We start from the raw sequence: 26,927 nt of genomic DNA, 5'->3' as shown, positions 1-26,927 counted from the left end.
CGACAAGTCCCGCCCCGCAGGCGGCACCGGAAGTGGCAGGCCTGGATCAGCCTTTAAGATGGCGTCTCCTCAGGGGGGCCAGATTGCGATCGCGATGAGGCTTCGGAACCAGCTCCAGTCAGTGTACAAGATGGACCCGCTACGAAACGAGGTGCAGGGGCGGCAGGGTTATCACTGTGGTCGGCTAGCGGTGCGAACTGGGGCCGGCTAGAGGACGGGCGGTGGCTGGCCGAGCGCCCAGTGCGCCTGCGCAGAGGCAGGGTGCCCAATGCGCCTGCGCGATTGCGGTTGGGTTGCCAAACTCCGGGCTAGGACGCCTGCGCATTGTGCTGCCTACGTCTTGTAGTCTCCCCTGGGAAAGGAAAGTCGGGAGAGTCCACGTAAACCGAACCCCAGCTGTGCACGGAGCCCTCTGCCGGGCAGAAGGGGAGTGCCAGCCCTCGGGAGCTAATTCTCAGCTAACCGCGCAGGGTGCGGGGCTTGGCCTTGGGATACAATGAGAGGTGACTTCTAAGTTGTGAAGGCACACGGGTTGGGGTTGGGGTTGGGGTTGGGGGAGTGATCGTTGACCGAGGTTGTGTTTGCAGGAGGAGGTCCGAGTAAAGATCAAAGACTTAAATGAGCACATCGTCTGCTGCTTGTGCGCAGGCTACTTCGTGGACGCCACCACCATCACAGAGTGTCTTCATACGTGTGAGTGCTCTGGACTCTGGCTGGTTCTTCCAGGCCCTACTCCCCGCCAAACTGGCTGCCAAACCGGCTGCCAAACCTCTAGGCTGCTTCCCCAACCACCCAGGCACCCCGACTCAGCCCATGAACTCGATTTCCAGAGGGCCTGAGAATCTACTTTTCTCTTCGTGCAGTCTGCAAGAGCTGTATTGTGAAGTACCTCCAAACCAGCAAGTACTGCCCCATGTGCAACATCAAGATCCACGAGACACAGCCACTGCTCAACCTCAAGCTGGACCGGGTCATGCAGGACATCGTGTACAAGCTAGTGCCTGGTTTGCAAGACAGTGAGTGACCAGCCTGACTTTGAGGGGTCTCTAGAGGGCTGATGCGGGGTGGCAGGTTATGGTGACAAGGGCTTTGGTGGGAATCATGGAGGTAAAGAGGCTGACAGCTAAAAGGACAAAGAGTGCAGGAGGGCCTCTACTTCCCACACTCCACTCCCTTCTAGGTGAAGAGAAACGGATCCGAGAATTCTACCAGTCCCGAGGCTTGGACCGAGTCACCCAACCCAGCGGGGAAGGTATGTCCCTTGGTGGCAGGAGGGTAAGGTAAAGCCCCAGAGCATTCCTCCTGCCCAGTTTTGCTCCCTGGGGAAGAAGGAGTATGGAACATGTGCCACCCTCCTCACTACTCCGTCTTTCTCAGAGCCAGCCCTGAGCAACCTCGGCCTCCCCTTCAGCAGCTTCGACCACTCCAAAGCCCACTACTATCGCTATGATGAGCAGCTGAGCCTATGTCTGGAGCGGCTGAGGTGAGGGGCAGGTCATGGACCATCTGAAGTGACAGTGACAATGACCCAGAGCCAGAGAGGGGCACAGGGTGGGACCGAGCAGTGAAGGAGTGTCTATTTCCCTTGAAGAGAGTATATCTTGGCTCTGGGTGGGGGGCAGGGGAAAGATAGGGCTCCCTAACCTGTGTCTGTTTCCCCTCAGTTCTGGCAAAGACAAGAGTAAAAGCATCCTGCAGGTGAGAGGGGCTGAAGGGAGGGGCTCTCTAAGGAGACTTACCTCCCCATGGCCCTTCCCTCACACACCTTGTCCTCTTCCTTTCCCTTCTGACCCCCCAGAACAAATATGTCCGATGTTCTGTTAGAGCTGAGGTTCGCCATCTCCGGAGGGTCTTATGTCACCGCTTGATGCTGAATCCCCAGCATGTGAGTATTCCCACAGCAGGGTTTTCTGGGGCAGGGAAGAAGGGACTAAAAAAGGAGGAACACAGTCTGGGGTAGACCAGGGTAGTTCTTGACCTACACAGGAGGAGAGTTCCTAAAACTGTGCCCCCATCTCCCGCCTAGGTGCAGCTCCTTTTTGACAATGAAGTTCTCCCTGATCACATGACCATGAAGCAGATATGGCTCTCCCGCTGGTTCGGCAAGGTGAGCCAGTGCCAAGGCAGTCCCCAGGGCAGGGGTGGGCTGAGGCGGCCTTTTGGGTAGGAACGTTCCTGCTAACTACCTCCTCCCCTTGTTCTCTCCTTAGCCATCCCCTTTGCTTTTACAATACAGTGTAAAAGAGAAGAGGAGGTAGGGGCCAAGCCCCCACCCCACCCCTCCCCCTTCCCTCCCAGATATTTATGTGAAATTAACCTCGGCTTTATTTTTTGAAATAAAAACTTTTAAAAAGCATCTCTCTTTTCCCTTTTTGTTCTGCCACACGCATGCTTTGTCCTGTGACCTGCTTCCCTCTTGAGAAATCCTCTGGAGTTTCATCAAGAAGGAGGGCCTCTCTTTGTCGGTGGTCCCTCAGTGAATTGCCAAAGGAGAGTGGTAGAGGACCCTACGTATGTAAAACTCAGAAGGTGAGCTAAGTGAAACCAGGTCATGCAAATCAGCTTCTTTTTGGTGAAGGGAAGGGGAGCACTCACTGTCCTTGAATGTTGCCACATATGATGCAGGCCTGAGTGGAGGTATCCTAATTCAAGAGTGGGGCTAGGGTTGGACAGTGGCCACTGCAGGGCTGAGGAAGTGATATTTTAAAGAAAATACAAAGAATTGCACTATGTGGGGAGGAGTCCTTGAAAAACTGGGACGCAAGACCACACCAGGGATAGTCACAGTTGGAAACCTGGCAATCCATACAAGATTTGGTGGGTCTTCAGAAACCTGGGCTGGGCGAAGCCAGGGAGTTGAGGAGGAGAGGAAGCTGGTGCTCAGGAGAGGCAGCTTTAAGGAACAAGAGGGAAGCAGCAAGTTTTCCTTGTCTGTATGAGCCAGACAGTAACAGGAGAGGCTGGAGGCCAATGCAAGGCATTCCTGAAGGAACCTAATGGGCTGCTGTGGAATCTGAGACAAACAGGATGGCGCAGGTGGCATAAATGTGGCCAGAACCTGATTTTAAAGCCTAAATCTCACACTGCCCGAAGTCTGACCCCATTAATTCAAGGGGGTCGTTGGAAATAGCTGGTGAGGGCTGAAGGCACCTGAATTTCCCCAGATGGAGATTGAAGATCAGAGATTATGTGGCAGAGAACTCGGGACGGGAATAGTAAAGGCAGCCTGAACTGGCTGAGAGAGACAGTGACTTGGGAGGTAAACACCTGGGCTGTCTCCCAGAGCACAGTACGCCTGGGATGATGCTCGTAGGCCAAGAGAATGGCACCTGTGGTTAGACTGCAGACAGCAAGGAAGAGCCCTTCGTGTGCACTGGGCAGGCAGTGGGGACTGGGATGGGGACACTGCAGAGCCACTGGCCCAGGCCCGATTCCTTCCTGACACCACTCCAAGATTCCTAAAGCTTCCCATGTCTCCGGCCTCATGCCTGGAATGTCTCCCCTGCCATACTGAGCTGTCCTTGGAAGGCCTAAGTGTCACCTCCTCCAGGATGCCCTCCCTTAGTTAGAATCAGGGCTTCTTCCACTGTCTGCGGCCTGCCTCCCCACCAGCATACATCTTGAGGTTTGGGATGAATTCTGTCTATCTCAGGATTTCCTGCTCTCTTCTCCTCTGGGGACTCCCAAGACCACTGCGCTCTGGTTGTTCTCAAGACATTTGTGTGTAAAAGGGTATTTCCAAGGAGTGACTCCAGAGGAAGAAATGCGGGCTGGAGGGGGATGGGATGAAGGTAAGGCGAATAGAAATGCCCCTGGGTATTTAACAGGGGCCCCAGGAACTTGGGCGTAGTCAGATGGGGTTTGGCGGCAGATTGGCGCCTAGCACGTCCAGTCAGAAGATAAGGCTGCCCGAGGCCCGCCTGAGGACCAAGCCTGGGGATGAGGCCTGGCTTGTGGCCAAGAAGCAGCGGAAGGCGATCTGGGATGAAGCGGCTGTCCGCCTCGCCACCAGCTCAGCAGAGCCTTCTTTTTGTCTGTCAGCGGCCAGCGGTGGGGTCGCAGCTGCCGGGCGTCTCCCGAGGTGGCTGATGCAGGCCGGCTGCAGGCACCGTGCTGCTCTCCCTCCATCCATGGGCTCATTACTCTCCTGCCTGGCTTGTCCCACGCAGACCTTGTCCCTCGGGGTCACCCGGGTCTTGATCTGCGCCAGGGCGGGCGAATCAAGCCCAAGATTCTCCTGTGCGCGGCATTCAAAGCGAAGCCGCCCCGGTGCGCGGCCCTCCCTTTCCTGGGCGCCCAGGACCGAGGCTTCAGGGTGGAGGCATTAGTCCTCACCTGCAGGGCCAAGCCTGCCTGGCCCCTGCCCTTCCTCACCTAGCCGTTTCCGCGGTCCACACTTACCTGGGGAAGGGGGCACCGAGATTTGCTCCTGCCTTTGGCGCAGAGGGGGACCAGTCCCTCTCATCCTGGCCGGTCTCTCCCAGGACTTGGGTGTGGGAAGGGATGAGGAGCTGGGGAAAAGGGGCTTTCCTGGAACAGTGAGTCTCAAGGTGCACACCCCTGTGAGCGGGTGGGGAGCGTCTGAGCATCCTCGCTTCCCTACCCAAGCCCGCACACCCGCGGGTTTCCCGCGGCGGTTGCGCAGAGCTTTTTGTGAGCCGGCGTAAAGGGCCGAAAAGAACTCACAAACCTTAGGCCCTAGAAGTAAGAAAAAAAATTGTGTCTGAATCAGCTCCGTCTGCATTAACGACTTCTGAAAGAGAAACCATCCCAGAAGTGTGCGAGATGGACGGACGCCCCGCCCCACTTTCCTCTGCCTGGAGTTTCCTCCCTAAATTGCCGCTTCTCTCTTACTCTAGTTAATGGATTTTCCCCAAGGGGAGGGGAGGACAGGACATGCACATCTCTTGAGACTGTCCTTCTCAGCTATTCACTGCCCCAAGGAGGTAATTCTGACGATTCCCAAACACACCCCCCACGCACACTCGCAAAATTGAGAGAAATGGATGGATGGGAAATCCGGGAGACTGAAGGCCATTTATTGAGCAGATAGGGATGCCAAGGCGGGGGGGGGGGGGGGGGGGTACATCTAGGGCAGGCCTGAGTAAAGGAACCTGCAAGATGAGAGGCTGAGGTGGGTATGGCGGATAAGAGGTACGGTGTCAGGGAATGAGAAGTAAGATGGGGGTGGTGAGGAAAGGGAATTCTAGAGGACAAGGCAGAGAGGGTTGGACCACAGGGGTGGGAGGAATGGCGGGAAGAGGTACACTGGAGGGCAGCAACACTCCCAAAGTGTGTGTGTGGTGGGGGGAGCCTATGAGACAGCTGAGCGCCCCGCCACCCCCGCCTCAGGCAGCCCAGAACCCAGGTTTAATCTCTTAATCTCCCTCATTAATCATTCACCCTCCTCCCAACCCACTCGGAGGATCTGGTTTCTCCCCAGCTCAGGTTCCAGGGGCTTTGCTGGGAAAAGTCCCCTCCTGTGGCCCCACAATTGTCTGGACAAGTCCCTGGCCGCTGGGATGTCTTTAGCTGGGCTCTGCTGCCAGCAGCTCCTCCCTTGAGTAGTCCTCCATCTCTCTCCTGCCCCCAAACCCACATCTGGAGATTGCCACACCCCACTGTCCGACCCCATTCCTGAGCCTGGTTGCTCGGGGGAGAAGGTTGGAGAGACGGAAGGGGAGGAAAGCAAAGGCCCTTCAGGAGAGCCCCAACTGATACACAACAGTAATTGAGAGCAGAAGAGATAACATAAAGGCCACATAGAGGGTGCACGGGTGAGGGTCGTAGTGTCTGGTGACAGGCCTGGGATATAAGCTAGGCAGTTCCTGCAGCCTCCTGGGATTCCCTTTAATTGCAGATTAAATGAAACCACCAGGATGGGTCAGAGGGCTGCATCCTCTAACTAGGAGGCTTTCTCCTGGCCCTCCTCCACCCTCCACCATTAATAACCAATAAACAAGATCCTGAGGCATCTCAGCTTTTCACGCTCTGGTCTCTGACCCAACAGTGGCCCACTGGGCTGTGTTGCTCAGGCTGCCATGAGGGTATTATGTGAGTGTCTGGATGTGTCTTAGGGGATGGAGGGGTGTCATGGGAGGGAGCTTTTTACCAAGAAGACCCTGTGTTTCTTCACCTTTGTTGGGTGTGAGCTAGGTCAGTGCCTCAGGTCACACGAGGTTCCCTGACCCCCATTACCAAAGTCCCTTCCTGTCCTTATCAAAGGGTCTCTGACCCAGGTGCCTTGGATTTCCCAAGCTCAGGTTTAGGCACCCCAACTGCAGGCTCCACTTGCCCCAGGGAATAGACAGGGGGACCCAGAGGATCACTGCACAAATGGTGGGAGGTACAGAAGTCTACAGAGAAGGTGACATGATGGACAGTCCAGGAGGGACCGGCCCACATTTTCATGGCACTGTTCAAAAACTTCTGTGGAAATCCATAGCAGTTTCTTAGGGGTGGTGAGTTGCTCAGAGGTGGTGGGGCTTCTCTGCCTCTGGGCTGTGAACTCCCTGGCTCATTGGGAGGTGATTTGTGAACAAAACCCTTTCTCCATGAGGCCTCCACTGGTGAGCAGTGCTGACCCAGAGCTGCTTTCTTCCTACTAAGAAGGGCTGTGGTGTGAGCCCAGGACAATAGGTGTGGGAGAGAAGAGGGAAAGATAGGACACAGATAAAAGAGCAATGACTACCCCACGTCTTAGAATTTGTCCCTGGATAGGCAGGGGTTTCTGTCCCAGGATTTGGATGGGCAAATAAATTCTGCCCTTCAAGTCACTCTTCTATAGGGAGTGACCATAATTTTTCTCAGCAGTGACCAAGTGGCCCTTCCTACCGCTGCTGATGCTAGGTGGTTTCTGGGCCTCCCAGGCTGAGGGACCCCTACTCCAATTACAGGAGCTTAATAAAGAAACAAAGACAGATGGACTGGTAGACCTAAAGAGTAAGCAGGAGGCCCTCGGTGAAGCCAGCCTTCATTGGCGAGGACCCCTCCTGGGCAGTAACCCTAGCTCGGGTTTGCTGTGTCCTCTCTCCTGAGGCCCAGGTCTCTGGCCCCTTCTCCGTGTGCTCTGGCTTCCTCAGGACCTCTGAGACGCGGCAGGACAGCCGTGGGTCCAGCCAGAGAGCCGGCAGAGTCCACTCAACCTGCGCGCTTCATTCCCCACCGCATCCCCACTATTCCCCGATTGCAGTCGCTCTGCCAGGCCAGGTCCTTCCAAGTCTTGAGTCCCCCAGCCCCCAGCGCCGCGCTAATAATTTCCAGCCGCACTGGACCTCTTTAAGAGCGTTCCACAGGGGTGGGGCGGGACGAGGGGGCCAGGTCAGGAGACAGAGGTCCTTACTAGGTTGGGACTAGGGGGGTCCCAGCACTGTCAGCTCTACTCTCTCTCCTCGGAATTTTGCAAATCCCCAGCCGCTGGGGCCAGGGAAAGCGATTTTATTGCCTACGAGTTTATGAGCCAGAGCTGCGGCTAGGCGGGGAGTCTGTGGTACACAGAATCTGGGGGCCGCCCAGGAAGGGTCCAGCCCGAGTGTGCACGGGGCCGTGTCTGGCCTACGGCCGGGTCTGGCGGGATTGTTCCGCCGGTTTCTCTCCATACCTTCCCACCCTGTAGAAATACCGCTGCCTGGACTTCTACCAGCTCCAGACCCACCGCGGCCCCGGGTTGGGGGGTGGGGGCGCAGGAGGAGGGGCACACGAGGCTCGGGCCCAGCGCGGGGGGCGGGTCCGAGTCGGGGGGCCCAGATCGGGAGCCGCGCTGGGGCCCAGGCAGCTGCGGAGCCCAGCGCAGTGGGCGGCGGGACTGCCACAGCCCGGCTGGCCATGAGTTCGGGATCCGAGCCCCGGCCACCTTGGACACCCTTCAGCATCGCAGACATCCTAGGCCCACGCATGGTTCCCCGAGGACCCTCTGCGTCGCAGCTTCCAGAGTCGAGCCCAGGTCCCACGTCGCCGCTGTGCGCGCTGGAGGAGCTGACTAGTAAAACTTTCTGCGGACTTGATGGGCACGCTCCACAACCCTCTGAAGGTATAGCGCCGGCAAGGTCGTGCACTGTGACTTGGCCTTCTCCCCATTTCTCTCCTCCAGGTTACCGATCCTTCGTTCACCCTGGCCGCTACCCAAATTCGAGCCCTGCCCTCAGCCCACGTGCTGGGGCCGGTATTTCCCTCTGCCCCCCTCCCCTCCTCTAGTTCCCAGGCTCCGCGGCCGCTCCTGGAGGCCGCCAGCGCCGAGGGGAAGGGCCAGTCTGTCGAGAACTGAGCGACCCGTCGGTCCGTTCGCTGTAGGCGGGGCAATCGCGACAGAGAAAGGTCGGAGAGGAGACAAAAGGCCTGAGCTGGAGGCTGTGAACGAGTGAGCTAGGACAGGGGCGGCGCAGAAAGTGCTGGGAGACGAGGCTCAGGCCTCTCCGAGTGACCGAGCTCCGCTCCAAGCCGCTCTCTTCTCGAGAGGGCGCAAGGAACAGAAGGTCCTTGGAACGGCCAGGGCTGCGGGACTCCGCACTCCGCCTTTCCTCGCCCTTTGTACCCTACTCTCTTCCTTTCGGGCTCGATGAGGGGGAGCCTGTGTCACCAAAAAAAGTAAGCCGAGAGTGCCCGACACGACCCACGAGTCTAACGAGGGGCACGATCCGGGTCCTGTTACACTCACCGTGCCGGTTGGCTGCCGCTACTATGACCGTGGTCAGCCCCCGCCTCTGGTTCCCTGGTTCCGGCCCGGATCTGCAAGCCCGCTCCGTCAGGGGCTCCGGAAGGCCTCAGAGGCCCCGCCCTAGACCTTCAGACAGTGCACGACGTCTTCTCTGGCTTGTCCCATCCTCCTCCCACTCCCCCGTCCCCGCAAGATGCCCTCGGCCTGCAGCGTACCCCAGCTGCCGATTCCACTTTGTGCGCCCCTCCTCGGGGTCACCTCCCGGCCCCGCCTCACAGTTCGGGAAGGGACAGCGTTTCTGGCTCCTGTCCGCTTCCTGGTTCCGCACCAAGCCCGCCTCGCTGGCTTGACCCCTATCCCTGCTTTTCCTCCCGGGCCCGACGCCTGATTCCCGCAGGCTAGAGACTGACGCGCGCCCTATCCCCGCAGGCCGCGCAGCCCCAGGCGCGCTGGGCCCCGGCCCGGCCGGCCGCAGACGGCGGAAGTCACGCACGGCGTTCACCGCGCAGCAGGTGCTGGAGCTGGAGCGGCGCTTCGTCTTCCAGAAGTACCTGGCGCCTTCCGAGCGCGACGGGCTGGCGGCGAGGCTCGGCTTGGCCAACGCGCAGGTGGTCACGTGGTTCCAGAACCGGCGCGCCAAGCTCAAGCGCGACGTGGAGGAGATGCGCGCCGACGTGGCCTCGCTGCGCGCGCTGTCCCCCGAGATCCAGTGCCGCCTGGAGCTGCCTGACGGCGCCCCGGGCCTCGGCCCCGGCCCTGCCTGGCCTGACTCTGGGCTCCACCTGGCAGACGAGGAGATAGAGGTGGACGATTGAAGCGAAAGCCGCCGCCCGGGCTCCGGGGCGCTGGACTCCGCGCCTCCGCGTCCAGTCGGGGTTCCGGGGTGGAGGGAGGGTGTCGACCCAGGCCTCACAGCCCAGACGCCCACATTTCCCAACTGCTGAGAATAAAGTTGAGACTCCGCCACAGCATGCCTCAGTCCTGGCGCCCAGAGCAGTAAGAGCGGACTCTACTGATTATCGCGAAGATTCTGTTTGGCACTGTGCCCGGCGCTTTAAACGCGGTGTTTCCGTTAACCTGCATAGCGACCCTGTAAGGTAGGTGATATAACTACGCCCATTTTACAAAGGACGAACCCCCAGGTCAGGATTTGGGCCAGGCATCCAGTCAGCCTTCAGAGCTGGTGCTGGTTAGCTTTCTGCTCCGGATGAGGGGAAGGGCATGGGATTCTGGTAGCTTCGGGCAGAGCCGACTCTTCCTGTACTGGTCGCCCGGCCTTTGATCATACGCCGCCTGGGAGACTTTGAGCCTAACGAATAGACTGGCCTCAGAGTGACAACGTCCTGCCTGACTCTTTCCTGTTTCCCCACCCTGAGGTCAATTGTTAATGGGGTCTCGACCCTTCTTCTTGCCCCCACGGAAGGAATCCTATGCTGGAACACAGGCAACATGATGAGCGCTGGGAGAGGGGGCACACAGCTGTTTCTAGGACTTCCACTCGACTAGTACTTGGGCAGAAAATGTCCCCGCCAGGATGGTGGCGGTGGCAGGAGGGTGAGAAGGCCTGGCCCTACCTGCCAAGGTGGATCTTGGAGTAGCCGCTTGCAGAGAGCCCAACCCACCTCCTCCTGTGGATATTTCCGAGATCAATTTCTAATGCTGGTGATTAATCACCATCCTGCGTGTGATGGGGAGGGAAGAGAAACACTCCTGTGGCTGCAGGTCTTCCCCCATGCCCGGCCATCCCAGCTCATCTTCAGGAGACCATGCTTAGGCTTGGTCTCCTGCCTCCCTTCTCTCCCTATCAGCCCCTCCTCCCTCCTCAGACCTTCCCATGCTCAGGTGCTACAACCCCACCATCAGGATGCTCTGGAAATAATCCACCTGGGGTTCAACGTTGGGGTAGGGGTGGTGTCAGCTAGAAGGCAGAAAGGATATTTCAGGGGAACGAACAAGGCTGGAAGGCAGAAAGGAACCTGGCATTTTAAGACACAGTTCCAAGTGCTTTGCATGGCCTAATCTTTACCATAACCTCATGAGATGAGACTTTAACTTCATTTTAAGGATAAAGAGACTGGATCACAGAAGCCCATGATCATGTCATGGAAACCTCAAAGAAACCTGATTGTGTCATGAAGTCTGTAAGTGGCAGGGCTGTGATTAACCTGATTGCTTGGCTGATTCAGGAGCTCATGCTTTTGGCCACTACAGGTTCTGTTCCTATAACTCAGCCTGGGCCTAACTGGGAGAAGGGTTCAGAGAGAGAGGAGAGGAGGCAGGGCCAAAGATAGGAATTCAGCCGTTGTACTCCAGACAGAGCATGGTCCTTGGAGGTGTTAGTGAGGAGAGGCATGAGAGCAGAGCTCAGACCAGCTAATCTGGCTGCATGTGCAGGGTGAACCGGAGACCTGCACAGATCTGAGGAAGAAGTGTAGCTCTGGCCACTGTGAAAGGTAAGAGCAGAGAGAATTCAGGGCCAGACTGGAGTGCAGAGGTTGTCATGGAACAGGAATCAGTGTAATTACTCCAGTGACCAATGATTTGAGGAATCAGAGACGACCTTGCAACCCTGGGCAACTGGCAGGAAAGTGGCACCACTGACAGAAGCAGAGAATGCCTACTAGCACAGAGCTCATCTGTCACCCACTGTGTACAAAAAGGAACCTTTGCTCCTGCACTGCCCCTTCAATACACAAATACAACACACACACACACATAGCTCCCCTGGTTCCTGTTCAGGGCCCCATCTATATTCTGTTCATCCCCTTCTAAAGGCTACCTCTCTAGGACCTTTATTTTTTAATTTTTAAAAATGTAGTCTTTTTTTTTTTAGGGGGTGGTGGTAATTAGGATTATTTACTTATTTTTAGAGGAGGGACTGGGGATTGAACCCAGGACCTCCTGCATGCTTAACATGCGTTCTACCACTTGAGCTATACCCTCCCCCCTCTCTAGAACCTTCAGATTGGGGTGACCAACTCATTCCTGTTTGCCCAGGACTTTCCTGGTTTTGACACTGAAAGCCCCACGGCCTAGGAAATCCCTCAGTCCCTGGAAAACCAGGATGGTTGGTCACTCTGCTTCCTAGCCCTGGGGACTCAGAACTCTCAGGCTGCTAGGTCAGCGAGCCAGGGTCCCTAGTGGAGTCCCCAAAGCAGAGAAGTCCCACCGTGTCAGGAGCCCTATGGCTCTTGAAGATTCAAGTCCAGGACAGGATCAGAGGTACAGGAGAGGGGACATTTCTTTGAGAGGCTACAAGAGTAAGGAGCCAGCTCAGCCTGCAAGCAAAGATGCCAAACATGGGTGGTGGGTGGCCCTTCTTTGACGAGCCAGGGTCCCTAGTGGAGTCCCCAAAGCAGAGAAGTCCCACCGCACCCCCAGCCCCAGCCCAGAACGAGGCCAGATGAGCAGGCCTCTTACGGAGTCACTGTGATATAATCACCCTTTAAACAAACACAAGCACAGGCTCCCGAACCCCACCCCTCCACCAGGCATGAGCAAAGAACTCCCAGGGCAAATAATTCTAGTCCGCAAGATAGGCAGGGTCAGGTCAAGTCAACTGGCTCTGAGCCGTAACTTTTTTCTACTCGAGGCTTCCTTAATTCTAGCCCAGTGCTGCCACCTTTTGTAACGAAGACTCGAATAAACGAAACTCAAACTTGCCCCAACAAAATGGCCTCCTGGATGGGCGTCTCCTAGGCCAGGAGCTAGAGCCGAGCTTCCCAAATGTTGGGGTGCCTCAGGTCACCTGGAGGGCTTCTTGAAACACAAACTGTTGAGCCCTACTCTTCCAGCTTCTGGTTTAGAAGGTCTAGGGTGGCCCCGAGAATTTGTATTTGTGAAAAGCTCCCAGACGATACTGCTGCTGGCCCAGGGACCACACTTTGAGAACCAGTCCCACAGACCCTGGATTTGGTGAAATAAGCAGTCATTTACTCACGCTCCTCTCTTCCCAGTGTCGGAATTATGAATACGTAGGACAGCTGCAGGTGCAAATCAGTTTATTTAACAGCCACTAAGTACCAGGCACTTGGTAGGCACTTTCTCGCACTTTCTCTTTCAGTCCTCATGACAGCCCTGTGAGGTAGGGATTGCCCCCATTTTACAGATGAGGAAACTGAAGCAAGATCATTTATCCCGATGGACATCCTGATGAGTCTGGGGGAGGGGCCAGCTGGAGTGGCTCAGGTGAGGTGGGGGATAGTGCAAGGGGGGAGACAGAAGGCCAGGGGCCCTTGGGGTAGTGCTTTGAGGGCAACTGAGGGAGAGGGGGCCTGAAGGCCGCAGCTCAACATGAGGAAACGGATGGGGGAAGCCAGTTGACAGACATGGCCCAGGGATTCCTCCTCGCTGATCCTGCTGAGAAAGCAGAGGGCGGAGCACCTGATGCCCTTCCCAGCGGCGCCGCCCTGCCCCTCCCCCCACGCACTCCTGCTCCCCTGACCCGCCTGGGGTTTACAATCCCAGCCAGTTGTTTCTGCTGCCCCCTCAGCATGAGGGTGGGCCTGGTCCCCTTACCAGAGCGAGTTGCAGAAGGCAAGAGTGGAGCTCCCGGGCTGCATCAGGCTGGGACCCGCCTTTCAGAGTCTCCAGGAACACAGCAGCTGCCTCCTCAAAACGCTTTGAGCCCATAGGGATTTAAAAAAAAAAAAAAGAGGAAAGTTTAGGTGTCAGCAGAGCCAAAGAACTTAAAACTGCCCCTTTCTCAAACTGGCTCCAGCTCTGAGTACCACTGACATTGTGACACTGTGACGTTGTGGCACTAGGAGCTTAACTAGAAAATGTCAGTGTAGACCTGGTCCCCACCCCATCCCGCCTCTTCTGCTCCCAACCTCACACCCATTACCTGCAGCCCCATCAAGGCCTTGCCCAGGCGGAAGAGGCCCCGGGGCCAGCCGGGCCGCAAGGTAAGGGCCACCTCGGCATCAGCTAGCGCCCTCTCCGGCTGGCCCAGCCGCGCATGGCAGAATGAACGATTTCCAAATAGCCTAATGAAGACAAGACGGCCCAGAGTCGGGGTCCTCGGCACCCTGCCCTGCCCTGATGTCCCAGCACCGTGGCTAACCAACCCCCCCACCCCACCTACCGGTGATCCCGGGGGTTGAGCTTCAAGGCCTGGGTGAAGAGGACCACAGCCTTGTGGTAGAAACCTTTTTGGGCAAAGCTGGTACCCAACTCTGGGGAGGAGAGAGGGTGGGAAGATTCAGATGGGCCTAGCCCAGGGAGGGTGGGGTGAGGAGGAAGAGAGAAAGCATCTCACTTGCCAGCTCCTGGCTCTGTTGTAAGGCAGCTGCTAGCAGCTCTGGAGATGCCTAGGGATGGGAAGCAAAGTCAAGCAGGACATGAGGCCTCCACCTCCCCAAATCCTACTCCTTTGTTCAAACACTTAACATTACAGTTAGCATCAAGGCAACTCATGCAACTCTCATGACAACTCTGCAAGATGGTATCAGCCCTACCTTCCTGCAGAGAAAACTACCCCAGAACAGGGTGACAGTAACGGAGCCTGAGCCCATGTCTTTTAATCCGCAGAGAACTCCTTCTACTGGTCACTGCCCATGACCTTTAGATCATGTGACTTCCAGAGCCCTTTGAGGATCCTCTGCCCACCCCCTCACCTCTGCCTTAGGACTCTGCCCAGGGGTCTCCCCTCTTGGAGGGCTTCCTTCCTCCTGGCTCATCTTCTGCTGGGAAGCCAGCTTCCCGCCTTGGGGCTCCTGGCTCAGTCTCTTTTCTCTGCGGGCACCGGGGGGCCAATGTCCAACCTTGCGCAAAGCCAGAGACACAAAGGTGCTGGACAGATCCAGTGGGTCCTGTGAGTAGACACGAAAGTGAGGGAGGGGCAGGGGTGGAGTGGTGGAAGGGGAGGGACCGTGAAGGGACAGAAGAGGGCTCTTCACCTCATCCTCACCACACTCTCCCTGAGCCGGGTTCCCGGAGCTGGGCGGGGGGCTCCCATCCCCATCTGGGGTAGCCTCAGCCTGGAGGGAAGGTGAACAGGCGAGGAGCAGGGATCACCTTGAGCCACCTGCTTTTTCAGCCCCCACCTCCTGGCACTTGGTGGTCTCAGTACCTGCCTGTAGACATTCACGTTGGGCTCCCCGCCATCCTGCTCCAAGCGCCCCTTTCGCTTTCGATCCTTTTGACGCTGCAATAAGAATGACGAGGAAGAGGAAGATGTATTTTGAGCATTAGACTTAAATACACACACACGTAGTTCGTATCTTGAGACCAATTCTTTCCGTGTACGATATATACCATGTGCCATAGCCCCAGGCTAAGAGTTCTGCATTCACTATCTCATTTAACCCTCACAACTCTATGAGGTCTGTTTTGTTGTCATTCTTGTTTTACAGGTGAAAAAGCAGACAAGAGAGTCACCAGGCAAAGGGCTAGTAAGAAGGAGGCAGATTCCAACCCAGGCATCACAGTGTGACTTCAGAGCCATTGCACCCAATGGCCTCCTGGAGACCCTGCAGTCCCCAAGCCCTGTGGGTCCCCTGGCCATCCTGAGTTCTTTTCCTGTTCACAAAGCTTCCCTTCCCTCCCTCCCCTAAATCCCTCTGGGCTCCCCCTCCGTCTGCCCTCCAGCTACCTTCTTCTTGAGTCGTTTCTTCTCTGCTTTCTGTTTCATGCGCTCTTCCTCAGCCACCAGCTCCTCAGCCAGGCGGTTGGCTTCCTGGAGGAGGAAGGGCAGGTGGCCAGAAAAGAGAGAGAGAATGAGAGAAAGCAAGAAGGAGGCAAGTAGTATGACAGGACCTTGAGAGATCCAGAATAGGGGAGAATGTAGACATGGGACATGGGGACTGGGAGAGCTTGAGGGTGGGGGGAAGGTGCGGCTGAGTCTCACCTCTTCAGTCAGCAGGAGCTTTTGAGGCATGGCCACCTGGAGCAGGCTGTCCGAGTCACTGGGGAAGGATGCCGAGGCAGAAGGGCTTTGAGGGGAGGGCTTAGATCCTCGTGGAGGGTCCAGAAAGGACTTCTGGAGACCACAGTAAGTGCCCAGTCTCTCAGCCTCCTTGCCTTCCTCGTCACTCTGTCCAGTCGTTTTCCCCTCATAACAGAAACGGTCCAGGATGTCATCTGTCAGGAGGGACAAAGAAGGGAAAGAAGGAAGAAGCTGAGAGAGAGGAGCACCCGAGGGCCAGCCCTCCCTAGGGCACCAGCCTCAATCCCTGGGCCCGGCCCCTGCACTCCCCACCATGGTGCCACAGCTGCAGCCGCCTGCTGCTCCCATCCATATGGATCCGAATCTGGTGCAGGCCCTGGGGATCACTCTCCACAAGCCGTCGAAGAAAATCCACTATGTCCTGGGAGGGGAAGGGGAGGGGAGGCTGGTGTTGGGGGGAGCTCTGGGAGAGAGCAAGGGGCTTGGCGGGGTTGACTCCTCTGCCGTGGCAACCACAAGCCAGCCACTCAGCCCGAGAACCTTAACTGGCCGACCTCTCCCTGCTTGGTGCCTCCAAACACGCCGCTCCCGGTTTCATGGTGTATCACCTCCCTTCACTACTCCCCAGTCTTCGCAAGGGCTGAGGGTGGCACTCAGTCCAGCCTTCTCCGCCACCCCGCTGCTAGGTCACCATCTCCTCTCCCTGACCTGTCACTAGGTCAGCCACACTGATGCCCCTGAAATGGAGCCCTCTTACCTGCTCTTCCAGCTGTGTCCCCTGCCATCTCCTTGAGTGTGAACACCCCCCATACAAATGAGTGCCACAGTTCCTGGCTGGCCTCTCCCCTGCACTTCATCTGTTTCTCCCCAAAACCAAGCTCTCAGCAATTACTCCCCGACTCAAAATTTTCCAGTAATCCCCCACTGTCAAGGCTTCAGGGAGGATTGAATCTAGCCTGGGATTCGGAGCCTTCCCAAAAGCTCCCTGTGTCTGACTTTCCGGTCTTCCCTTGCAATCCTCCCCTACTTAGCTGCCACCAGGCCCCCTGCCAGCCTTGGGGTCTCCCCCGAGCTGTCCTTGAATCCCTCCTAGCTCTGAGCTTCTTTCTCACCACATCTTGCCTCACGTTCATGATCAAGTTCACATTCCACCTCCCCTCAAAGCCTTCCCAGACCCTTTCATCTCCAGTGATCTCTGCCATCACTTGACCACGCTGCACGGACACAGTCTGTGTTATACACTTTGAAACCTTATTATTCATTGCTTTTTATTGCTCTCTTCACTGGGGAGTTGGCATGGGACTGGAGAGAACACTGTGCTGGAGCAGGGCTGCTTGCACCTTAGTTCTGGCTATGCCACTGCCTGGCTGTTTGATTTTGGACAAATCATTTAACCTCTCTGGACCTCAGCTTCCTCTTTCACAAAAATGAAGCAAGATTCCCCGCGGTGTGGCCTGTACATTCTGTGGTTCTAATGAGGATTGTTCCCTTAGTGTAGGCCATCTTTAAAAACAAACAAAAAGAGGGCTGCCTTGACCTTCTGCCTCTCCCCAAGACACCATCTACGCTACTTTCTTGCCTGCCCATACATGATCTGACTACCCAACACCTTCATGAAATCATCGCCCGCCCTCTCGCCCTCCTCCAGCCGCAATGCAGTGGTCTCCTTTGAAGCTCTTGCAATGCACCAAGTGTGCTCCCATTTCAGGGCTTGTGTACTTGTCCCTTCCTCTGTCTGGAATGCTCTTTCCCCCAGGAATGGCTCACTCCCTCAGCCCCTTCAGATCTCTGCTTAAACCTTCGGAGCGAGGCCTTCTCTGACCACTCCCTTTAAAAAGAAAACCTCTCGGTTCAACTCAATGCTCCCTATCCTCCTCCTTGCTTTATTTACGTTTCTCATATTTGACATCCTGTGTCATTTATTTGTTGATTGGCTGCTCCCACTAGACACTTCTAATTGAACAGAGGGATTTTTGTTTGGTTCACTGCTTTCTTCCCAGGGCCTGAAACAGTGTTCAGTACATAGCTGGTGCTCAATAAGTGTGTCCCAAATGAGCAAAAGCAGGGAGATTGGTGAGGAGGCTACTGTAATAGAGATACAGTCGGGAGCTGTGCCTTAAGAACCCTGTGGAGCCAATGTGAGTTCCTCCTGTTAGTGATGGGAGTGGAGCTGGTCTGGGGAGTGAAATGCTCAGATAAAACAGTACTGGGAAAAGAGATGAGTCTAGGTGTGAAATGTTTAGTTAGCAGGCCATTAGAACTGTTCAGGCCAGAAAGAATTGAATTCTTCAACTAAGGTAGTGGGAGCAGAAGCAGACATGGAAGTAATTGGCTTGATTCAAGAGACATTTCAGAAGTAGATTTTTAGGGACTGACTATGAGTGTGAAGTAAAGAAAAAGGGAGGATTATGTAGAATGATTCTCAGATTTCTGGATTAAGCAACTGGATGGAAGTTTGTGTTATTAACCAAGATTAAGATTAGAGGAGGGGGGCTGGGTATCGCTCAGTGGTAGAGTGCAGGAGGTCCTGGGTTCAATCCCCAGTAACTCCAAAAATAAATAAAAATAAAAGTTAAAAAATAAAAATAATAAATTAAAATATTAGAGATTAATTAAAGATTAGAGGAAAAGCAACCAATCTGCAAAGATGATGAGTTAACCTCTAGATTTGTTGTTTGGTTTTAAAGATAATGAGGAAGCACATGAGGAAGTATAGCTTCTTAATGCTCCCAAATCTGATCCTGTCCCTCCCTCAATAACCCTATCACCTACTTACTTGAGGACATCCAAACCCATGTGCCAGACAAGGCCTTTCAAGCCACCTGCTGCCTTCTTTCCCGCCTCATCTCAAACGTTTCCAACCAAACCCATAAGAAAGGTCTCACTTCAGTCTTGTTCTCTTAACTTTTCCTTGCCTTAGTGTCTTGCTCACACTGTTTCCTCTGGTCATATTTTTCTCCAAGGAACTCCTGTCCACTCCCCAGTTCTCAACTCAGAGATCCTCGTCTGCCCGATCCAGCCCACATCAAGAAGTTGTCACGGCTGAGTCGTCCCCAGTCCCCTTCACCCCCACGTCGCCCTCCACTTGCGCGACGCTGCTACACGATAGGGTCCAAGCCCTATCCCTGCAAAGCCTGCGGGGAGCCCCGCGCGATGCCAGCCCGGGGCGGGGCTCAGCACAGAAGGTTGAAGAGAGGCGTGACCGTGACAATCAGGGCAGAGGGGAGCTAGGGGTCCTTTTTACCTCATCGCCGTAGTCCTCAGGACCGAATTCCTGGCAGAGTCTAGGGACAGCAGCGACCCCCAGCGGGCAGCCAGACCGCAGAGGACAGTCTATAGTAAAGGAAGGCGGCGGCGCGTCAGGGTCCTCGGGAGAGATGGGCCGGAACCCTCTGTCTACCTCCTGAAGCACAAAATCCTACGGAAAACAGAACCAGCCGGGGCTGCCCCTGCCCTCCTGGACCCCCTCCTCTCTTGTCTCACTTGCTTACCTAGCTTAATCGGAATCGGCGCCATCTCCCGTTACAGTGACCCGAAAGTGAAAGATAGTCTGGTATTTGATACTAGCCAAAGGGCGGAGTAGGACCGGCTAGGCGGCCATCTTTGTTAGGGGCAGAAGCCTCGACTACGGAGCGCGAGAGAGTCCATGACGGTTCCGGCGGCTCCCGGGCCAGAGACTACCGCTCCGGGGATGGGGCGGAGCCCGGGCTGCCGCGGGCGCTGGGCGGCGCGGGGAGGTGGGAATCGTTAGGTTCGTTCCACACGGGTCGTCCCATGGCCCAGGCGTCTCGCTCCGGTGGTCTTCTGTCTCCGCTCGCTACCGTGCCGTCGTTGCGGGCGCAGCCCGGGGGCACTGTGGAGGAGCAGTGGCAGAGCGAGCGGGCGGGCGCTCTCCGCCGGGACGTTCGTGGCAGGCCGGGGCTGCCGGCTGCCGGGAGCATCCCCTGCCTGGACCCACGGCCCGGCGGAGCTCCAGGAGGGCAGCCATGCTGGGTGGCGCCGGCAGACGCAGGAGAGCACCGCGAGGCCGGCGCTGCGGCCTGGGGGCGGGAGCCGGCAGCTGGCGGCCCGATCCCGCCTGCGCTGCAGCGTCTCCGGGCGGTGTTCCTGCGGCTGCACCGGGAGCGAGAGCAGCTCCTCCAAGCCCGGGACTGCGCCCGCCGCCTCCAGGCAGCCGTGCGCCTCCTGAGGATCCTGAGTCCCGGCGTGCCACCCGCCAGCCCCAGCCCCGGCCCCTTGCCTCAGCTGTGCCGCGACCTGCTGCCTCACCCTTCCAGAGGGGCAGTCCTGCGAAGCGGCCTTGAGGAGACCCTCGAGCCGCTCCTCCTGGCGCGCCCGATCGGACTAGCAGCCCAACGCCTGGAGGCTACAATCGAGATGCAGCTTCGGGCTCTGGGCCGGGCGCCCGCGAGCCCGGGCCTGTCGTCCCAACTCGCCGACCTGCTGCTGGCGCTTCCCGCCTACCACCAGCTGCAGGGAAAAGCCTTGAGCCACGTCCCAGGGGCCGCGCGCCCTTTTCCCCCGGCCCGTGTGCTCCGCCTCCTGACAGGGGAGCGGGGTTGCCTGGTAGCAGGTTGGCTGAATGAGGCGCTCGGGGTATCCGGCTTGCGGGACCAGCTCCGCAGGCGGTGCCACGAGGAGCGCGAGCTGCTGCCAGGGCTACTGGGCCTGATGGAGGGCGTGGCGTGTCCAGTCAGCCCTGGACTAGGGCTTGGCGGGGCTGGAGCCCTGTGGAGCCAGTACTGGACCCTGCTGTGGGCAGCCTGTGCGCAAAGTCTGGACCTAAATCTAGGACCCTGGAAGGACCCCAGGGAAGCGGCACAACAGCTGAAAAATGCACTGGGTCAGGGTGAGTGACAGGCCTGGGTGGGCGTTTGGGAATGCTGGGGTCTCTTTCCTATATTTAGCTCACTCACCTCTCAGCCTGACTACAAAAGCAAGCCCTTCAGGATGAACTCCCCACAACCGCCCCCATCAGCGGGGGTGGGGGGTGCGGGTGCAGTTCAAGCTATAGTTTCTGGGCTTTCAAGGCAAAGTCTTGCTTTCCATGCTGGTCTTGGAAGCCTCCCCTTTCCCCCATCATTGAGTGGGCAGTGGTTGTGGAAAAGAAAGGCCTTGTTTTCAGGCTCCAGGGTCATTTCTCCCACTAGCATCACTGCCTCAGGAGTGTGAGAAGGAGCTGGCGTCTTTGTGTCACAACCTAATTCATCAGTCTCTTCTCTGGAGCTGGGACCAAGGTGAGAAGGAAGGGGTATTGGTAGCAACCTAACCCCCAGTACACCTCTTCCTTATCAAACCGTGCCCCCCTCATCTTCAGGCTTCTGTCAGGCCTTGGGATCTGCTGGTAGAGATCAGAGCAGCCTTCCCTCATCCTCTAGTACCACTGAACTTCTGCAAAAGCTCTTCCCTCCTCTCTTAGATGCCCTTCGAGAACTCAGATCAGGGATGCTCCTCTGGCAGCCTCCAGGTGAGACAAGGTGCTGGGGATGGGGGGAACAGAAGGACAGTTGGGGATACCCACTTTATTCCTCCATTCTGTTCGGAAGCCTGCCTCCTCCCAAAGGTGTTCTGTGGCCCTTCAGATACTCCATCCCTCCCCTCCCCAGGTCCTGCACCTCTTGCCTTGGGGCTCTGTACCCTGCAGACCACCTTGCTCTGGTTTTGGAGCAGAACTCAGAAGCACCTGGCAGCATGGGCCCCAGGTTCCTTCCTGCTCCTGACCCTGAAGGACCTACCTGTGAGTAGCAAGGGGATTGGGAGGGGAGCATTCTGGGCTGGGCTCTGATCTCACTCCCTGTTTCTGCTAAAGCCTCTATTGCGTGAGGCAGAAGCTCTGTCTAGCCTGGCTTCAGAGGAAAGCTTGGCCCTGGAGGTGGAGCAGCAGTTGGGCCTGGAGATCCGGAAGCTGACTGCACAGGTCCAGGTGAGGAGAGCAGGGGACAGGACAGTCGCCAGCTTTGGGGTTGGTGGGGTGGTTGTGGTGATGGTGGAACATCTCAGTGCCTTGGAAGCACCGCTAAATTTATCTTTTCTTGCTCTTTGCTTCTTGTTCTTTATTTAGCTTTTTATTATGGAAAATTTCAAACATACACAAAAGTAGAGATAAGAGTATAATGGACCCCATAGTCCTACCACTGAGGTTTTAACACTTACCAGCTCATGGTCAGTTTTATTTCATTTCTACATCCTACCACCAACCCCCACGTAGAATCTTACTGTGTGCTGTTCACAGCCACTGATGATTGATGGTCATTGTCTACATCCATTATTTCACTGGGGGATGCAAAGTGGTGACATTCCAATTCCATCATTCCTGAGGAGGGTACAGCTCAAGTGGTAGAGCGCATGCTTAGCATGCACAAGGTCCTGGGTTCAATCCCCAGTACCTCCTCTAAAAACAAATAGATCTAATTACCCCCCAAATAAATAAAATTTAAAAAAAAAACCAATTCTATCATTCCTTCTTCATTTACCAGCTGGATTCTCCTTATAAAGTGAAACTTGCCCTCATAAATTACTTGGTTACTTTGAGGTATATTTTGTTGAGAACAAGCAAGGTAAATGATTGTCTTCCCTTTACATATTAGTTTTTGATACAATGTTTCTTCTATTTCCTAAAAGTATAACTTGTATTTTTATTCAAACTGAAATAGAATATTATTTTAGAAGGCTTCTTAATGAGAAAGTAGCACTGTCATTGGCCCCTGCTCCCACCTCTGACCCTGATTCCACAGTGGTAACTTCCATCCACTTTTGGCTTTTTCTTCTAACATTTCTTATTTTCTTCTAAATTTATGAATTAAACCTTTCATACTTCTATTTTAATTTGTCCCCACTTCACACAGTATCTGTTACTACCATGGGTGATGTCTGCTTTTTGTTCCCGCTTACTGCTCAGGTTTCTCCTTTTTAAAAAAAAAATTTTTAATAGACGTTATTCTTTTAGAACAGTTTCAGGTTTCAGCAGAACTGAGCAGAAAATACAGAGAGTTCGCACATAGCCCTCCCCACCCACACGTATATACTCCCCTACACTCAGCATCCCTCATCAGTGTGGCGTCTTTGGTACATATCAATGAACTAGCATGGACACATTATTATCAACCAAAGTCCATAGTTTACATTAGGGTTCACTCTTGATGCTGTACATTCCATGGGTTTTGACAAATGCATAATGACATGTAGCCACCACTATAGTATCATACAGAATAATTTCATTGCCTTAAAAATCCCTTGTGCTCCATCTGTTCATTCCCCCCTCCCTCCCTCTCCCCAAACTCCTGGAAACCACGATCTTTTTATTGTTTCTATAGCTTTGCCTTTTCCAGAATGTCATTTGGTTGGAATCGTACAGTTTGTAGCCTTTTCAGACTGGCTTCTTCCATTTAGTAATATGTCTTTTAAGTTTCTTCTGTGTCTTTCATGGCTTGATAGACTTTTTTTTTTTTTACTGCATATATACTTTTAATTTACGTATATGTACCGTTCATTGTTTCTAAGAACGTTTAGAGCTTTAGCTTTTTAAACTTATACAGTTATCAAAGGAATAAAGCCAACCACAAAATAAGAATTTACTCAAAAAGATACATACGCCCTTCTATTAATAGCAATATTATTTATAATTGCCAAGATATGGAAGCATCCTAAGTGCACATCAGTAGTTGAATATAGATTTCTCCTCATTGCCCTGAGTGGCGGCATGGCTGCAGAGTTCAGCCCTTGTCCCTCTACTTCTGTTCTCTCTGCATTCCACAGTGCCTTGGTGCTGTGGACCCTGCCTCCCCTCAGCTTAGCCCTAACCCACCATCTGCATCTGCTTGTTGGGCATTTCCACCTCAATTTACTGCTGCCTCTTTCCAGGCTCTTCATGAATAGGGTGGACAGTGATGTCCCAGAGCAGGCTCTTCATGAATAGGGTGGACAGTGATGGTTGTGGGAGCTCTTAGCAGGGAAGGCCACGGTGGACACGTGGAAACAGAAGCTCCTTACAGGGCCTATGGCTCAAGCTGGCAGCTGGGCAGCCTCAGAGGAGTAGCAGGGGTTACTGGAGGTGGGCAGTTTACAGTTCCTTGGAGGAGCAGTGGGGAGATGGCCTGACTGAAGCAGAAGGGGTGTGTGTATGTGTGTGTGTACACACATGAGCATGCCCTCGTCCTCGCATGCCTGTGTGAAGGGGAGGGGTGGAGGACTGTGGAAAAGTAGGTTGTCATCAAACTGTGGAGGGCACTGAACACCAGCCCACAGATTCTGGACTTTATCTCTTAAGTGATAGGAGCCATTGTAAGAGCAGGAGGGGAACAGTGAAGACAGTGACAGAGTCTGATCCAGCGGTGGTGGTCAGGATAAAAGGGAGGTGGGGAGGTGTAATACGAGAAGGGTCCAGCTCTTGGTAGTTGTGATGAGAACAGAGCAAAAGGGACAGGGATGGTGTGCGCACCGTGTGAACCAAACACTATCCCAAGCAGTTTCATGCCTTGTCCCTCCGCCTGGTGACCTGCATTGCTGGGTGTCTCCTCTGGGTATTCCACTGACTACAGCTCTGGGATGAAAAAGAAGAATCAGACATGAGTTTTCTCCTCAGCTGAACTGTCATGTCGTATAGAAAAAGACGGTCCCATAGTGTGACCTTGTCTTTCCTCAGAGTGTTGAGTGCAGAATTTCCTAACAAATGTCAGTTGACAAAAGGGTGATTTCTGTGCCACAAATAAGAAGGGGGTTGTAGTTTTGGGGATAAGAGTTTGGATTTAGACAGGCTGTGGTCAGAATATATATCAGGAGCCACGTGGGCTCTCCCTGCCTATGCACCCCGCCCCCCCCAAGCTAAGGTCCCTTCCTCTCTTCAGGCTCCTTGGCATGCAGTCACTTTTTCTTTAGACCTGCCACTACACACCCCACTTCCTGAGGTTCTTCTCCAAGACAGGCTGTAGAGACCCCTCTTTTTTGCTGTCTCCTCCCCCTCCCAAAACAAAACCTATCAAACCAAAGAAACCAAACCCGCACAGGCGCCTTTTCTTGCTTTACGGGTTAAGTTTGCTCTGGAGAAATGCAAGCGGCTATAAGGACTATTCAGTGTGAGGACATTCCAAAGGTTCCTGAGTCTCAGAAAGTTAGAGTCACTGCTCCCGGTGTACACACAGTTCCCTTATAGACAACAGGCAGAAGATGGTACAATTCCCTTTTCTTTCTTCAGCCTCTGCCTATCTGCCAATCATGTAGACCTCCCTCTCTAGCATTCACTTTTGAACCCTGGTGGTGGTGAGCATGTTGCCCTCTTTTTTTCCTGTTAACATTACTGTAGAATAAAATTAACCTGGAGGATTTCCATCCTCTGAACCAGGCTGAGGAGAGCTGGGTAATCCTATGGCAATTGTCCATAATCTTCTCTGGGTCCAGATCTTTTGGAAAACCCAATAAAAGCTATAGCATCTCTCCTCAGAAAATGCCCAAGCCATACAATTATGCATACAATTCTGTTTCTGGGGCTGTATGGATGCCAGGGTAAACACCTCAGATCTACAAGAGCAGATTACTTGACAAGTCCCTCACAGATAAGTCCCTTTTACTTTCTCCTTATCCCCACAGCTCCTACCAGAAGAGTCACTAGGTCTCTTTTTTCAAGAATGTCATAAACAAGCCACACAGGACTTCGAACTCTATATGCCACGGGGTCGGTACTGGCGGCATCGTCTCTGTCCTGGTAACTCCTCATCCCAGCATCCCCTTCCAGGTTCCTGGAGGGTAACTGTGTCCTAACCCTTCCAAATCCTAGTTCCAGCCCTCTGTGTCCATCCTTGTCCTCACCTTCTGTGTGCTCTGCAACCCCCACCCCCACCCCCCACCAAATACTACCTTCTTACCCCAAAGGCTCCATTAGGGCCTTTGATGGATCTCCCTAGCTTCATATCCTGTCCTTTCTCTTCTCTCACTCCAGAACTTCCCAGCATTCCTAGTGAGTATGCTGGGTTGGTGGTCCGCAGGATACTGGAGCCTGTGTTGCAAGGATTGCAAGGACTGCCACCCCAAGCCCAGGCCCCTGCCCTCAGCCAGGCGCTGACTGCCATCCTGGGTGCCTGGCTCAACCACATCCTCACCCATGGGATCCGGTTCAGGTGGGGAGAAAAGGAGGCAGAGGCTGGGGGATGAATGGAACTGGGAAAAGGGAGGGGGATAGAGCAGTTTGGGAGAGGCAGGAGGGCCAGGTGGCCACGTTGTACCTTGGCCTTCAGCCTGCAGGGGGCGCTGCAGCTCAGACAAGACTTTGCAGTGGTCCGGGAGTTGCTGGAGGAGGAGCAGTGGGGCCTGTCCCCAGAACTTCGCCAGACTCTGCTCATGCTCAGCATCTTCCAGCAGCTGGACGGGGCACTGCTGTGTCTATTGCAGCAGCCCTTGCCCAAGACTCAAGTCCACAGGAGGCCTTCCTGTTGCTGTGAGTCACTCTCCTTCCCCAACTCCAGGCTCTCTTCACCCCTTTCTGTGCCACATCCCCATCCTTATTATTGATCTGGCTTCAGTGTCTCCCTGCCAGCCACCTGCCTTCCACTCTTGCCTTACCAGGTGCATGTAATGACATCCTGAACACGGACCTGCCCAGCAGCAGCCTCAACAGCCTGGAGAGCTTGGAGCCTCCTCTTCAGCCTGGAGCACCCCGAGCCCAGACAGCTCAGCTGCTAAGCACACTATGGGGAGGAGGACCTAGCCCTGAGGCTTACCTGGTAGGAAATCAGCAGGCCTGGCTTGCCCTGAGGCAGCACCAGCACCCGCGCTGGCACTTACCTTTTCTTTCCTGCCTGGGAACCAGTTCTGAATCCTAAGGAGCCTGGTCAGAAGCCAGAGAGCATAAGCTCCCCATCTCTATCTGAAAAAGCCCAGACATTCAGAAATGCATATATATATTTTTAAAAAGCCTAATTGGGAGCTTGGAAGAAAGCATACCTGAGAACCATAAGCTACACAGAGCCTGGACTTAAAAAGCTAAGAATCCAACATCACTCCAGTGCCTGGAATCCAGAATAAAAGGCATAACCACAGCTTAGAACCTGGAGGTCAGCATCCTTGGAAGGCTTGGGCTCAGTTCCCATCAGTGGAGACGTCTTGGGGCTAGACACGGGTAGTAAGGGGCCAGACGCTGGGCGTAAGGCTGTAGGGTTGGATCCCAGGGGAAAGGGAAAAAGAAAAAACAACAGAAGGCAGGGAGCCTAGATGCCACTTTCTCTTAGGTCCCAGGAGCCAGGCTAAACACAAAAAGGTCAGGAACTATTACAAAGTTAATTCATCAGGAACCACGACAGTGGAAAAGTAATTTCTACTCCTGGATCAGCCCCACCGTCTATATACTCTGTGCTCCCCTCCCCATTACTATTTTCAGTCATTTAAGAATATTGAGCT

The 26,927-nt window shown here is 54.8% G+C and overlaps 4 protein-coding genes across 19 annotated transcripts; 3 read left to right on the top strand and 1 right to left on the bottom strand.

Annotated features, from left to right (window-relative positions):
* On the top strand, nucleotides 1-2,354 carry PCGF1 (polycomb group ring finger 1). Of its 2 annotated transcripts, XM_006172489.3 has the most exons (9): nucleotides 1-151; nucleotides 588-693; nucleotides 864-1,016; nucleotides 1,181-1,252; nucleotides 1,378-1,483; nucleotides 1,665-1,698; nucleotides 1,799-1,885; nucleotides 2,027-2,107; nucleotides 2,211-2,354. In XM_006172489.3, exons 1-9 carry the CDS (start codon nucleotides 59-61, stop codon nucleotides 2,256-2,258), a joined length of 780 nt encoding a protein of 259 aa, XP_006172551.1. In that variant the 5' UTR covers nucleotides 1-58; the 3' UTR covers nucleotides 2,259-2,354. The 2 variants fall into 2 exon arrangements, with proteins under 2 accessions (XP_006172551.1, XP_014409566.1); XM_014554080.2 differs by having other exon boundaries at nucleotides 2,027-2,354.
* A 4,704-nt stretch (nucleotides 2,355-7,058) lies between these two features.
* LBX2 (ladybird homeobox 2) lies at nucleotides 7,059-9,468 on the top strand. 3 transcript variants are annotated; one of them, XM_032497915.1, is made up of 2 exons: nucleotides 7,059-8,029; nucleotides 9,083-9,468. In XM_032497915.1, exons 1-2 carry the CDS (start codon nucleotides 7,825-7,827, stop codon nucleotides 9,466-9,468), a joined length of 591 nt encoding a protein of 196 aa, XP_032353806.1. In that variant the 5' UTR covers nucleotides 7,059-7,824. The 3 variants fall into 3 exon arrangements, 1 of the variants encoding a protein (XP_032353806.1); XR_004326433.1 differs by having other exon boundaries at nucleotides 8,000-8,583; nucleotides 9,083-9,207; XR_004326434.1 differs by having other exon boundaries at nucleotides 8,000-8,356; nucleotides 9,083-9,200.
* Nucleotides 9,469-12,637: 3,169 nt separating this feature from the next.
* TTC31 (tetratricopeptide repeat domain 31) lies at nucleotides 12,638-19,247 on the bottom strand. 7 transcript variants are annotated; one of them, XM_032497911.1, is made up of 13 exons: nucleotides 19,034-19,204; nucleotides 18,787-18,960; nucleotides 15,855-15,963; nucleotides 15,504-15,736; nucleotides 15,249-15,332; nucleotides 14,727-14,801; nucleotides 14,554-14,634; nucleotides 14,272-14,466; nucleotides 13,914-13,965; nucleotides 13,740-13,830; nucleotides 13,500-13,641; nucleotides 13,172-13,273; nucleotides 12,638-13,012 (listed from the first exon to the last, which is right to left on the bottom strand). In XM_032497911.1, exons 3-13 carry the CDS (start codon nucleotides 15,892-15,894, stop codon nucleotides 12,782-12,784), a joined length of 1,326 nt encoding a protein of 441 aa, XP_032353802.1. In that variant the 5' UTR covers nucleotides 15,895-15,963; nucleotides 18,787-18,960; nucleotides 19,034-19,204; the 3' UTR covers nucleotides 12,638-12,781. The 7 variants fall into 7 exon arrangements, with proteins under 7 accessions (XP_032353802.1, XP_032353799.1, XP_014410230.1 ...); XM_032497908.1 differs by having other exon boundaries at nucleotides 18,787-18,875; XM_014554744.2 differs by having other exon boundaries at nucleotides 12,638-13,009; nucleotides 18,787-18,875.
* A 38-nt stretch (nucleotides 19,248-19,285) lies between these two features.
* CCDC142 (coiled-coil domain containing 142) lies at nucleotides 19,286-26,571 on the top strand. Of its 7 annotated transcripts, none has more exons than XM_032497904.1 (9): nucleotides 19,286-20,391; nucleotides 20,693-20,779; nucleotides 20,962-21,009; nucleotides 21,149-21,279; nucleotides 21,352-21,465; nucleotides 25,125-25,239; nucleotides 25,474-25,651; nucleotides 25,769-25,968; nucleotides 26,097-26,571. In XM_032497904.1, the coding sequence occupies exons 1-9, from the start codon at nucleotides 19,317-19,319 to the stop codon at nucleotides 26,351-26,353; spliced, it is 2,205 nt and encodes a 734-aa protein (XP_032353795.1). In that variant the 5' UTR covers nucleotides 19,286-19,316; the 3' UTR covers nucleotides 26,354-26,571. The 7 variants fall into 7 exon arrangements, with proteins under 7 accessions (XP_032353795.1, XP_032353792.1, XP_032353793.1 ...); XM_032497901.1 differs by having other exon boundaries at nucleotides 20,860-21,009; XM_032497902.1 differs by having other exon boundaries at nucleotides 20,860-21,009; nucleotides 25,125-25,209; nucleotides 26,097-26,569.
* The last annotated feature ends 356 nt before the right edge of the window (nucleotides 26,572-26,927 follow it).

This window comes from Camelus ferus, chromosome 15, assembly GCF_009834535.1.
Source record: "Camelus ferus isolate YT-003-E chromosome 15, BCGSAC_Cfer_1.0, whole genome shotgun sequence".
In the NCBI taxonomy this organism is placed as follows: Eukaryota; Metazoa; Chordata; class Mammalia; order Artiodactyla; family Camelidae; genus Camelus; species Camelus ferus.
The sequence above is the reverse complement of the archived record's forward strand: the minus strand, read 5'-3'. Positions and strand labels throughout refer to the sequence as shown.

Coding starts and splice junctions, on each gene's coding strand:
- PCGF1 (XM_014554080.2), top strand. CDS start 59: ATGGCGTCTCCTCAGGGGGGCCAGATTGCGATCGCGATGAGGCTTCGG. Junction 152..587: donor TGGACCCGCTACGAAACGAG/GTGCAGGGGCGG, acceptor TTGTGTTTGCAG/GAGGAGGTCCGAGTAAAGAT. Junction 1,699..1,798: donor AGAGTAAAAGCATCCTGCAG/GTGAGAGGGGCT, acceptor CTGACCCCCCAG/AACAAATATGTCCGATGTTC.
- LBX2 (XM_032497915.1), top strand. CDS start 7,825: ATGAGTTCGGGATCCGAGCCCCGGCCACCTTGGACACCCTTCAGCATC. Junction 8,030..9,082: donor CGCTCCACAACCCTCTGAAG/GTATAGCGCCGG, acceptor CTATCCCCGCAG/GCCGCGCAGCCCCAGGCGCG.
- TTC31 (XM_032497908.1), bottom strand. CDS start 19,058: ATGGCGCCGATTCCGATTAAGCTAG. Junction 14,802..15,248: donor AGAAACGACTCAAGAAGAAG/GTAGCTGGAGGG, acceptor TTCTTATTGCAG/CGTCAAAAGGATCGAAAGCG. Junction 14,467..14,553: donor GAGAGTGTGGTGAGGATGAG/GTGAAGAGCCCT, acceptor GTCTACTCACAG/GACCCACTGGATCTGTCCAG.
- CCDC142 (XM_032497901.1), top strand. CDS start 19,317: ATGGCCCAGGCGTCTCGCTCCGGTGGTCTTCTGTCTCCGCTCGCTACC. Junction 21,466..25,124: donor AGCTGACTGCACAGGTCCAG/GTGAGGAGAGCA, acceptor TTATCCCCACAG/CTCCTACCAGAAGAGTCACT. Junction 25,652..25,768: donor ACCCATGGGATCCGGTTCAG/GTGGGGAGAAAA, acceptor CTTGGCCTTCAG/CCTGCAGGGGGCGCTGCAGC.